The 13,458-nt window shown below is 40.0% G+C and overlaps 1 protein-coding gene across 2 annotated transcripts in view; it reads left to right on the top strand.

The window, feature by feature from the left end:
* The window catches only part of PDGFRA (platelet derived growth factor receptor alpha), a 74,142-nt gene that overhangs the window by 42,469 nt on the left and 18,215 nt on the right, over nt 1-13,458 (top strand). For both annotated transcript variants that reach the window (XM_026699879.2, XM_026699876.2), the window contains exons 13-16: nt 477-581; nt 3,738-3,848; nt 4,945-5,098; nt 7,115-7,281. In XM_026699879.2, coding sequence (XP_026555664.1) covers nt 477-581; nt 3,738-3,848; nt 4,945-5,098; nt 7,115-7,281 — 537 coding nt within the window. The remainder of the gene's footprint in view (nt 1-476; nt 582-3,737; nt 3,849-4,944; nt 5,099-7,114; nt 7,282-13,458) is intronic.

Raw genomic sequence — 13,458 nt, 5'->3', positions numbered from 1 at the left:
ACAGATTGTCCAGGCCCAAAATTTTGAGCCCCGGAGGCATCGGGAATTCTGTTGTGAGTGGAGGAATGGAATACCCTTCTTGAGAAATACCTCTGAACCTGCTCAATTGAGCCCAACTATTACGTTGCTAAGTGAAACACTTGTTAAGTGAGTTTTGGCCCATTTTATGACTTTTCTTGCCACGAATGTGAAGTGAATCACTGCAGTTAGTAAGCAGCTTGTTAAGCGGAGCTGGCTTCCTCGTTGACCTTGCTGGTCAAAAGGTCGCAAAAGATAACCTCCTGGTCCCTGGGACGCAGCAAACGGTCATAAGTGTGAACCAGTTGCCAAGCATCTGTATTATGTTCACGTGACCATGGGGAGGCTGCAAAGGTTGTAACCGTGAAAATCAGGCACAAGTCGCTTTTTTTCAGTGCCGTTGTAACTTTGAACGAGTGAATCCAAAGTTTATTCTCAGTAATTGTATTATTCTCTAGGTCGAATCCTTGGTTCGGGAGCTTTTGGGAAAGTAGTCGAAGGAACAGCCTACGGATTAAGCCGATCGCAGCCAGTGATGAAAGTAGCTGTGAAAATGTTGAAACGTAAGCATGTTTTCCATTTACAGCGAATGTACTGCATTATCTGCTGAACAAAACTCTGCATTGGTGACAGGAAGGGCATCCAGCCAGTTAAATACTCTGCTAGCTCCATTCAGTTGCCCAGACTCCACCCCGCAAAGGGATTATGGGATTATTAAAATATGATGAGTCTTGTTAATGTCGTCATCTTAGCATTTGAGCTTGAAAAAAATGGATGAATTCAAGGTATTTCCTACAAAATTAATATTTAAAGTGACTGATTGAATAAAATCACCAGCTTTTGCTCATAGTGGTAGAATAGAGAAAATCTAGTTTTATGTGCGAAAGCCCTGACTTAAAATGACAATTGGGAACTAGTCTTTCCGTTACTAAGCAAGGCAGTTGTTTACTGAGTTACACCCAATTTTATGACCTTTTTTGACCACATTTGTTAAGTAATGTAGGAGACTAGAGACTAAAACATATGAAGAATGGTAACAGGAACCGGGCATGGCCAGTCTAGTGAAGAGAAGGACCAGGGGAGACAGGATAGCATCTTCCAATATTTGAAGGGCTGCCACAGAGAGGAAGAGGAGGTCAAGCTATTTTCTAAAGCACCCGAAAGCCAGACAAGGAATAATGGATGGAAACTGAACAAGGAGAGATTTAACCTGGAAATAAGGATAAACTTTCTGAGAACAGTGAAAACAATCAACCAAAGGAACAAAAGTTGCCTTCAGAAGTTGTGGGAGTGCCATCACTTGAGACTTTCAAGAAGAGACTGGACTGCCATCTGTCAGATATGACGAGGGTCTCTTGCTTGGGCGGGGGGTTGGACTAGATGACCTATAAGGTCCCTTTCAACTCTGTCAGTCTGTAATCTGTAAATTACTGCAGTTCTTAAGTGAATCATGCAGTCGTTGTAAAAGGCCACTAAATGAATGGCTATAAATTGAGGACTACTGCACTATTTTGCTATCACGTTTGGTGACCATTAATCCAAACTAGATGGGTCCTCAAGAACTCCAACCTATAATTTATTAATACTATATCAACTAAAATAAAGCATAAGCAGTGAATATTATTAGCACAGGATACTTATATACCAGCAGCATGCTGATATCTGCTTCTTCCAAAAGTAATTTGAATCTGACATATGAATCGCCTTCAGTTCTACCCATCTCAAAATACAGAGGGGAAAAAAAAATGCTTTGCAACTCCCAAGAGAAGAAAAAATAAAAATGTTTGCGCCTTTCTCTGTGCTTTCTAGTATGTGTGTTAGAAGCAGGGGTGGGATTCTACCGGTTTGAACTGGTTTGGATGAACCGGATGTTAAAATTTACAACTGGTTTGCCGAACTGGCATTTCAGCCGACTGGCTGGCCCTGCCCCACCCCTCCCAGGAGTGTCCAAGCAGCCCATTTTCAATGGAAGTAACTGCAGGGTCTGTGAGGAGGTTCTGGGAGGGGGAAAAACAGGCCTCCTGGGAGTCCGGATACGGGCCTGCTTCTGGCTTCCAGAGGGCCTCCAGAGACCAGGGGAGGCTGTTTTCGTCCTCCCAGTGGCCCAGGGGAGGCTTCTGAACTCTTAGGAGGGCAAAAATGGCGTCTCCTGGCTCTGGAGGCCCACCGGAAACCCGAAACAGGACGTTCCAGTGGGCCGCACCCACCATGGCCCTGCCCACCCAGCAACCAGGCAGTGAACCGGTTTGCTAGGATTTTTGAATCCCACTCCTGTCCAAAGGTGATATTCAGCTGGTTCAGACCGGTTCTGGCATACCAGTAGCGGACATTTTTAGTAGTTCGGAGAACTGGGCAAATACCGCCTTTGGTTGGCTCCACCCACCTGCCTCCCGCTGTTACCTCTCCTATACTTTCTTGTTTTTTTAAGCTCAGCTGATCTTGTCATCCTCAGCTGAGCTAAAAACCAGCACAGCTCACCAGCATTAATACAGAGGGCGGTCTTTGAACCCTGCACGCACGTGTGTGCAAAGCACACTCTTAGAACTAGTAGGAAAAAAAATTGGAAACCCACCACTAATGTGTGTCTGTGTGTCTGTATCTGTGCATGTACATTTGTTTGACGATTTGCAAGAAACCACCCAAATGATTGCTATGCCACCATTCCTCTGTTCTGAAGAGAATTTTTTTTTTTTAAAGAGGAAGATAGAAACAGGATACTGAGCCTGTGGAATAGCGGGGTGTATTAGCTGTCTTGTACATTCCTGCCAGTGGGAAACAGACCACCCCAAAATACTACCTACCAGTACCACTGAATTGTAGCAATTCAAAGAAAAATACTGATTTAGTTGGGATTCACAGTAAATTTCACAGTAAATTTCACAAGATTCACAATTCATTTCCTCCAAACAAATGATAGGATGAGACAATCCAGTCTGGATCTGATACCAACTTGGTGTAAAAATAATAATTTTGAAGTGCCCACAGTCTGATTCAGAAAGCAATCTATATTGGGAAGAATTCAGACAAAAGTCCACCGTATGAAGATATTGCTGCTATATTTATTAAACAAGTTAAGGGATCAGCAAATAAAATGAAAGGAGTTGCTTTCCTTAGCAGATCTTCTTTTGAAAATTATTTTTCCCCAGAAGATTCCAACTCATAAAGAAACAGTGACCTAGAAAATTGAGATATTGAAAATGTGGTGGAATACTGAGGGATACTTATAATATTAAAATATTAGTGACTTAATAGAGGTTAATAAGTATACTGTATGTTATTGATGTTTATGTATATTTTTGGAAGAAGTGATTAAAAAAAACATAAAGAGAAATAGTATTGTTTAAAGATAATGAGGTAAATATAGAAAAACCCCAACAAATAGGAAAAATAAAAAAAAATAAGTATAAATTGGGGAAAATAGTAAAATATATATTGATATATGAAAGAATACATTATAATTATAATGAGCACATTTAAGGTCAGAAGTTGGAAGATATTTTTTTTTGATGAAATTGTATTGTTACTGTGAGCACCTTGTGAAAAATATGTTAACCCAGTCATTACACTGTCCACAAAAAATGTTGGTTGTTGAAGGAAAAACTTCAAAGAAAACATGTACAAAGAAAAAGAATAGAAAAAGAAACAGTGACCATGATTGCTTACTTCTGTATTTCTAGAAAAAACACTCTAATTCTCTGTGCGCCACATTTTCCCACCAGCAACTGCAAGATCCAGCGAAAAGCAGGCACTCATGTCTGAACTAAAGATAATGACTCATCTTGGCCCACACTTGAACATCGTCAACCTCTTAGGAGCTTGTACAAAATCAGGTAAATTTCACTAGCAGTCACCTTTGTGCCTTTCTGTTGAAAAAAGAAATGCCTCGAAGCATCAGGCCCCATGGCTCTCATTGAGCTAGTATTTAGAAGAGTAGGCCGTTAGTTAACAGATCCAATGCTGGCCATTCTATTTGATACTTGTTGCAATTTGTTATACAAGTCTCCCCAACACAATGTTCTTTAAGAGGTGTTGGTGCTACAACTCCAGATGTGCTCAAATTACAGCTCCATGAAATACCACTCAGCATGGCAAGCACCAGAGGTGGTATTCAGCAGGTTCTGACCGGTTCTGGAAGACCAGTAGCGGAAATTTTGAGTAGTTTGGAGAACCAGCAAATACCACCACTGACTGGCTCCGCCAACCCCATCTAGTCTCTTGCCTCCTGAGTCTCAGCTGATTGGCTGGGTCTTCTTTTGTTGCTCTGCACAGGAGAATGGAGCTGGAAAGCAGGTAAGTGGGGTGGGAGAGGAAGGGGATTTTGCAGTATCCTTCCCCCAGGAGTGGGGGAAGGAATGGAGATTTTACAGTATCCTTTCCCTGCCACACCCACCAAGCCACACCCACAGAACTGCTGGTAATTTTTTTTGACTCCCTCCACTGGCAAACACAGCTAGAAGGCACCAAGTTCAGGAGGTAGCATTAAATCATAATTATTCTATAATTATTGTCAATCAGGATTGCATAATTTAAGACCTACCAAACCAAACACAGCTTCTTTAGCCATAGAAAGAAGCTACAAGGGACTTTCGAGTACAGAAGGTTTGTTGTGAACATGACTAGTCATCATCCATAGTTCTTGACCTTCAGGTTTCTGACAGCCTTTAAGGATGTGAGGTTTATGTGTATAATTCAGTGTAGAAAGTTGTCTGATGACCACTGAGTATGTCTCAAAAGGCAGATTTTATTTCTGGGAGATCACTTTTGTTTGATTTGCTTTTGTGACGGGAGAAGAATTCAAAGGGCTTCTTGAAGTTTGTACACTGAGAAAGCATCATTGTTTCTGGGTGCGCAGTGATCTTCAATTAGTTTCCAGACATGACTTCCTCGAGGGGTAAAATATTGTTCTACTTTGTTCCTCTTCATTAGGTCCAATATACATCATAACAGAATATTGTTTTTATGGAGACTTGGTGAACTACCTCCACAAAAATAGGGATAACTTTCTGAGTCGACATCCCGAAAAAACAAAAATGGACCTGGACATCTTTGGCATAAACTCTGCAGATGAGAGCACTAGAAGGTAAGCTTTAGCTATAAAGTAATCAAAGGGACACTATTAATTTGTTCTGTGCGCCTTTGGCATATAGCCATGATGCAGTGGTGGGATTCAGAAACTTTCACCACCGGTTTGGTGGGTGTGGCTTGGTGGGCATGCTTTGTGTGCGTGCACACACTTTGCGTGCATACGCATGCACACCAAACATGCACTTTGCACAGGCGCAGAGGTGTTCCAACTCACTTTCTGCAAGCCGGAACTCTCCCGGTCACTTCAGCAGCTGCCGCGAGCACTCTGTGCCACGCAAAGCAGTTGCACTTCAAAAGCAGAAGATAAAAGTGAATATGGGAGCCCAGGCTGGCAGGTGGGCCCAATAGCAGAGGCGGTGGTGAGAACCAGTTTGCTCATCCCACTAGTGGCTCAGCAGAATGGGGCCAAACTGGTGGAATACCACCACTTCCATGATGGTCATATGACTATGGATATTGTCTTCCGGCAATCCTGGCTCCCTCAGCCAAGAAACCTTAGAGTTGGACATGATTGAACAGGGAAACTTTTACCTTTTTACTGAGATACGAGAGACATGAGGCTGTGGAAACTATTCCAGGTCCATCTATACAGTGGTGGTATTGTACCGGTTCTGCCAAGCCGGTAGTGATGACGAGCAATGGAGACCAAACCGGTTCTCTCCACTGCTCTGCTATTGGGCTCACCTGCCTGCCTGGGCTCCCATACTCACCTTTATGTCCTGCTTTTGAAGCGCAGCTGCTTTGTGCGGCAAGCAGACTGTTGCGCGGCAGCTGCTGAAGCGACAGGGAGGGGGCAGGAGGTGAGTTGGAATGCTTCTGCGCCTGCACAAAGTGTGCATTTGGTATGCACGTGCATGCAAAATGTGTGTGCGTGCACAAAGCGTGTTCACCAAGCCACACCCACTGAACCTTTGGTAAAATTTTTTGAAATGCATCACTGCATCTATACAACAGGTTCATCATGAATCCTTCATTATATTTCTAAGCCACAATGAAAATATTTAATATAATCAAGGGAATCAGGGCTCTTTCCTCCCCCGTAAGCCACACAACTCACATTGCTCCCTTCTCCATTCCTCCCTGCATGCCCTAGGATGAAGAGGGGACGGGCCTGGATCTTTCTCCAAATTCCCTCTCCCTTGCTCTACCTCTTCCCTGATCTGCCCAGTTGGACTGTGCCCTTCCCCAGTTTCGTCCACAGCAAACAGAGTCACATTCCCACTCCCTGTCAGCTGCTTGGCCTCCTCCTCAGAATCAGATTCCGACAGGGACATGATAACCAGTTATATCTTAACAGGAATGTGGTATAGTGAGCTCCATTGCTTCATTTGGTGGGAAGGCTCACAGAGTGTTAACCAAGCCACCCCTACCATTGCATTGTATGTTGCTACAACTCACTTCCAAGGTATCGCCCCCTTCTGGGGAAACATACAGCTCCATGTAATGAATAATATTGTGGAAACTTTATGGTGTTTCTTTCATTTGTTGTTGTTGTTGTTGTTGTTAAAAAAGTTTCTGATGGGATGAAGGAATGCAGTGTAGATTTATTGATTAAGATTTGAAAGAATCAATGAATCAAGACAATCATTGACAAGTAATTTTGGGAATGACCTACAGATTGCTGAAATTTTATTGTGACATCTACAATATCCAACTTCTGTTCCATAATCAACAAATAAAAGATCAGTATAGCAATAGCACTTAGACTTCACAGTGCTTTACAGCCCTCTCTAAGTGGTTTACAGGGTCAGCCTCTTGATCCCAACAATCTGGGTCCTCATTTTACCTAATCAGAAGGATAGAAGGGTGAGCCAACCTTGAGCCAATCACAATCGAACTGCCGGCAGTCGGTAGAATTAGCCTGCAATACTGCATTCTAACCACTGCGCCACCACAGCTATAATATGTATATATTTTTCTTATAAGTATATAAGTATAACAAGTACAGTAAATATTCAGATCTCAATTTGTGCACTATTTCTTTATATTGCTACTGTGCTTTTAATTCCAGCTATGTCATCCTATCCTTTGAAAATAACGGTGAATATATGGATATGAAACAAGCAGAGGCAACTCAGTACGTGCCCATGTTAGAAAGAAAAGACAGGTCTAAATATTCTGACATCCAAAGATCTTTGTACGATCGGCCTGCTTCATATAAGAAAAAATCCATATTAGGTAAGTCCACTTATATGTCGTGGCATACTATATATAACCAAGTATTTTTATTCTGCAAAGAATCAGATTAGATTAAGGTTAAGTTTTCTCCTTGCACTGTTTTTTTTTCCTGAACAAAATAATTTGAAGTTGCTGCTAATCTTGTAGGAGAAAAAGTTAAGGATTTTGTGGCATGGCGCTGGTCATTTCACCTCTGTTCAGGGGTGGGGTTCTACCAGTTTGCACCTGTTCACTAGAACCGGTTGTTAACATTCTAAGCAGTTTGGTGAACCAGTTGTTAGAAGAAATTACTGGACTAATCCTGTAAGAAAGTCAGGAAGGAAACATTCTGGCGTTGCTTACAGAAACTGCCTATCCGTTAACCCTTATTACATTCTTGGCAGGACTAGACTTCCTGTCTCAGGAACTTCTCTGGAGTTTATTTTCCCTCCTTTGCTGGTCCTTTGTTTGTGTGGAGTGACTATTTAAAGTTACAACGGCACTGAAAAAAGTAACTTATGACAATTTTTCGCACTTACGACTGTTGCAGCATCCCACAGTCACGAGAGGCCAGTCGAGGAGATGCGTGCCTCAATGTGAGTGATGTTGAGTTGGCCATGCCCAGCCACTCACATTACCACCAATCCATGTCCACCCAGTCTCATGACCACCAAGCCATGCGCACCATCTAAGCCACACCCACAGAACCGGTTGTTAAAAAAATTGAATCCCACCCCTGCCTCTGTTCCACAGATTTTATGGTTTTTTATGGAATTGTGGGATATTTGGTCTTATATTGTCCCCAATAGCTGCACCATTTAGTTCTTTTATGCTTGAGCTCATGCAGAAGTGATTGCTATTAGATTTTGCGGGGTTTTCTTTTTTCTTTTTAAATAAAGTTTTATTTGGGTTTTCACACATACAAAATACAAGTAAAACATCTTTTTTGAAAATAGCATGGTCCCGGGTTGAACTTCTTTATACAGATACAAATCTCAATTTCAGGCTCCTTTTTGTGTTCTGTGCCATGTCTTATACTATTCTACATTTTCTATATAGTTTTCCCCCTCTTTTAATTTTCTCAATTTTATTTTGATTATCTCATCTCAATTCAAACCATTATATTTATACTCTTGTCTGTTCTGTTTCAATTTCATATTATCTTTTCTCATTAAACAAATTTTCTCCTGTAGTTACTTATTGGAGTATTACACCTTTATATCTTTTAATTACATCCATTCAACTCTTATTTAAACTTCAATATATACCTTAAGGTTATGACCTTCAATATAATACATAATACATAACTTCCAATCAAATTCTGCTTGGTACATAATCCACACTATATTCTTAAAAAAAAAAGATTATAAATATATGTAATTATGAACCCTCAATCCATCCCAATTCAGTTTTATCATTAATAATCATTAAAATTTTAACATCTTTAACACTTCTTTTCAATTAAATATCATACTTCGTTAAAGACACATATAATCTCCATAATTAATTTTTCCCTTATTTCTCTTCACATATGTTTTGTAAATTATTAAATATTCATTTTGTTACAATTATTTACTGACAAGCATTCCACTGAATTACAATAGCTATTTTATCAAACATTTTAATCATACATTGTTTCATATTTTCTAAAGTTATTTCTGCTTCTAATATAACCATACTATCTTATGTACCTTTGCAGAATCCCTTTTTCCATTAAATTTCCACCCATTATCTCTAAATAGGCCCTGTTTCTTTATATTTTGTTTCTGTCCTTTATAACTTCTTTTCCTTTCTTTCTTCCCTCTCATCTTCTCCCTCCCCTTTTTACCCCCTTGTCTCTCTACTTCTAATTCTCTCTTCTGCATTTCCCTCTTCTGTTGCTTTCTGATTTTATACTTATTTTTCACTCTATTTGGGGGAGTTGTTTTCCCAATCTTAAACTTTCCATTCTCTTTCCTTTTTCCCCCACCTAAGATTACTTGTTCATTAAAGATGGCTTTTTTGTCGCAATCTTCTTGTTCTACAGGCATTTCTTGTTGTTTCTCATAGTTCCAAATCTCCATTTCTAAAAACTGAAATACAAAGCCAAAAGAACCTCTCCCTTTTTGTGCATCTTCTTTGTACTTTTTAAGTTCCATTTTCAGTTCTTCTAAAAGTGGAGCCATTTTAAACAGTTTTAAACAACCACCCAATTGATTTTAGTCATTCAAATACAATAACCAAAAATCCAGAAATCATCAAGTAATCCAAATAGTCCCAAGTTATTTCTTCTTATTTCTTTTTCCACTTTCTCACCCTGCGGTTTTTGTTGAGATATTTCAGTTAAAATGTATCTTTTGGAAGTCTTGTTGAGATTTTGCTGTAAGTTCTTTTTAATTCCAGGCAGTCTCCTCCCTTCCAGATCCTGCCCTTTTATTCTTTTTCTCTCCTTTCCTGTTTTCAAAAGCTTTTGATTATCCAGAAATCTTTATTATCCCTTTGACTTTTTATTTTCAGCATTAAATGCCTATTAATGTCAAAGTGGATTTTTTTCCAATTTCTTGCTTAAGTCTCTTAGCTGTCAGTATAGGAAGAGGAGAAAAAAACCCAAATGTTTCCCTTTTCTCTCTCCTTCGCAGCTTAGAAATCTTCTTAGGGAACAATGTTATTGTTTTTTAATGGTTTCAATTCCAGGGTACCTTATTTGTTGCTTTTGCTGTTTGACCCAGTCAACCAAAACTTTCTCTTTTTATCTTCCTCCTGCACATTCTTTTCTGGTTGAGTTCTTCTTTGTGGTGGCCATTTCTGAGCACCGCTACAATTGACTTTGGGAAAGGGAGTAATGGCCAGCTGGGGAGGAGAGATGCAGCTCTCCTCAACCCTGCAGGCAGTCTCCCCCTTCTTCACCACCTCTACGGGGTGGCTTAGCCCCGAAACCAGCTGGCTCGAGGCTCTCCAGTGGCGAGCACGGATCGAAGTCTTGCAGAGATGAGGTTTCAGTCTGTCGCCAAAGAAGCTCAAACTGGAAGTCTCCAGATTTTTTTTTTGGGGGGGGGGTCATGCTTGATTGCAAAGTCTCTTTCTGTGTTCAACTATCTATATGTGTAGAAGAATAGCTAAGAGTGAAGTCTTATTGCCATTTTGGCGTTCTGTTTTCTTAAAAAATCAATTATTTCAGCTTGGTTTTAGAGGTCATATAACGTCTGAAAGTATACAGCAGCATCTCATTGATTATAATCTGAATTATAACTGTTTCATAAAGAACATAATGTATTTATTCTTCCTGTAAAATCATCTCTGCTGCCACAGATGACAGCTTCTAAGTAATTTAAAGTGACTCTCTAAAAGTAAGCATCTGGATCTGGTTAGAAGTGAGATGAGAAATTCCAGAGCATAGATTAGTCTGAGAAGTCAAAAAGACATCATGGAAGAAAGCAACGGCAAAATTCATTGCCATTAATTTCCAATAGTTGGAAACTAATCAAAGAGAGAAGCAATCTGGAATTAAGGAGGAACTTCCTAACAGTAAGGACAATTAATCAGTGGAACAACTTGCCTCTAGAAATAGTGGGCACTTCACCACTGGATGTTTTTAAGAATAGTATGGACAGTCACTTGTCTGAGATTGTATAGGTTCTCCTGCTTGAGCAGGGACTGAAGTAGAAAACAGTCAATGTCCCTTCCAGCTGATTCTGTTCTCTTCTACTCTACTCTACTCTACTCTACTCTACTCTACTCTACTCTACTCTACTCTACTCTACTCTACTCTAATTTCCATACTGCTTCCAGAAAAGCAATATAGATGCCTCCATATAGTCGCCCATAATGAAGCTCAATTCAAAGGAGTCTTTACTTAAAGCAACATTTTGGCATAATAAGAAACCCAAATAGCATTAACATAGCTCAAAACAAAAGTTGCAGCGCACTAGTAGATGTTTTGTGCACTAGGAAGAATGGAAAATAAAGCTGTTAAAGCAATTGGAGTATCCTATGCTACATAGCAGTTGGTTCATAAGCTTCCCAAATATTGAGAATCAGAAAGTTTTTGTGTCTTGAAGAATGCAACAAAAGGCAGAATCATATTAGGTGTTAACATTTCCTACTTCAGGGGACAGGCAAAAATATACCAGTGAAGTTTTTCTTTCCGCCAACGACAATTATATTGTTTCTTAATCAACTATAATTCAGTTGATTACTTAAGTTTGTTGTGAAAACATCAGTTACTATTTATAATTCAAAATGAGATAGTTATTCAGGAGGACCTCTAGAGTCAAAGATTTCCTATTTTTTCTTTACCCTCTTCTTACCTGGCACATAATGCTACCATTTACCTCTATCTCCAAAACCGATCAAGGTTTAATGAGAGCCAGTGTCATTGGTGGCCGAAATAGCAATAGCACTTAGACTTATATACCGCTTTATAATACTTTACAGCCCTATCTAAGCAGTTTACAGAGTCAGCCCCCAACAATCTGGGTCCTCATTTTACCCACCTCGGAAGGATGGAAGGCTGAGTCAACCTTGAGTCTGGTGGGATTTGAACTGCCAAATTGTAGGCAGACGGCTGCAGAAGTAGCTTGCAATACTGCACTCTAACCATTGTGCCACAGAGGCTCCTAATAACAACAAATGCTTTTGTTCTTCTGTTTGTGTTTAGCTGGATTTTGAGCCACTTGTTTGTGCTTCTCCTTAGATTAGGATCCATCCCTAAAAGCTAACTGACTTTAAACCGAAATAAATTTGCAGAATGCCAAATTGATAGTTAGTCACGGGCTGTTTGACCAACTCATCCCTTTTTACCATCCGATTACACTGAAATCTGATCCATGATTTACAGGACAGATTTGCTCTGTCCTGATTCTTGAGCTGTGTTCTCTTCCAGACTCAGCTGTGCATTGGCAGAGGCTCATCCACCAAGGCTTTACTGACCAACCAAGTAACCAAATGATTATATTTTAGGCCTTTTGCAGCTGTCATTTTTCTGAGCATAATAAGAGCCATGCTGTAAAATCATCAACCCTTTGAAAGTCTTGGGTAACCCCAACTACCAAAGAGCACGAGCCAGCCTAGCAAAGCTAAGCGAAAATGGATTTATGTCAAAAACAAATGGATGACTCCACGCCATTTCTAAATGATGGCTTTGCATTTAAACCACACGGGAATAAAGTAACAACAAACCCTGTAATGTGTAGGTGGTACTCCTTTAATCCTGCAATTTCTAGGTGGAAAATGTCTATAATTAAAGGAAAAATAAAACTATATTTAGTATTTGGATTTTTTTTTTAAACAGGAAAGCTTCTCTATTATTGATGGATACAAACGTAACTTGTTTTGTTGAAATGTTTTGGAGATATAGTTCTCAGTTCCACGTTGTGGAACAACAGAGGGAAAGTTGCTGGATTTGGTAAAGGGAAACGACGAACTATGATAAATATTTAGCCCTTGAATAAGAATTTCATGCAGGAAAGGATTTATATTCCGTGCAGACAGCTGGTACTCTGCATCCTTTTAGGGCAAGGGTCTTCCAACTTGGCAAGTTTAAGAGGTGTGGACTTCAACTCCCAGAATTCCTGAGCTAACGTGACTGGAGGAGGAATTCTGGGAGTTGAAGTCCACATGTCTTAAAGCTGTCTAGTTTGAAGACCCCTGTTTTAGAGAGTCATTGAAGCACTTGAAGGTTTTTCCATGTCTTCAGGGTTACCTGAGTGATGCTAATGGTTCCTCTAGTCTGCAATTTTTCCTCTGGAAATCCATTCCTACTCCTACACCGTTTCATGGGCATTCATTCCAAATTGTAAAGCTAAAAATCTGTAGAGATTCTCACTCATTCAGATCATGGTTGTCCCAAAACTTTTTCAGGAGGCAAACTGGGCTTTCTTGTTTATTTTTTTTCCTTTCGAAGACATTTTGCATCCAAAAAGCTTCTTCAGCTCTGACAGGATAGTGGAGAATGGAAGGATTTATATTCCTTGCAGACAGCTGGTCATTTACATCCTTTTAGACGGTCGTTGAGGCCACTTGGAGGTTTATCGGTGTGAAAGATAAAGACAAACTTCTTTGAAAGAAAAAAAACAGGAAAGTCCATTTGCCTTCTGAAAAAAAAAAAAACCCACTTTTGAGACAACCATGACTTGGATGACTGAGAATCTCTACAGACTTTCTGCCTGAAAGAGATTGATGGATTAATTCGTCTGGAGTTAACATTGCACAAAACGAAAA

This window comes from Pseudonaja textilis, chromosome 6 (genome assembly GCF_049901715.1).
Source record: "Pseudonaja textilis isolate UNSWEBS1 chromosome 6, rPseTex1.2, whole genome shotgun sequence".
Lineage (NCBI taxonomy): Eukaryota > Metazoa > Chordata > Lepidosauria > Squamata > Elapidae > Pseudonaja > Pseudonaja textilis.
The sequence above is the reverse complement of the archived record's forward strand: the minus strand, read 5'-3'. Positions and strand labels throughout refer to the sequence as shown.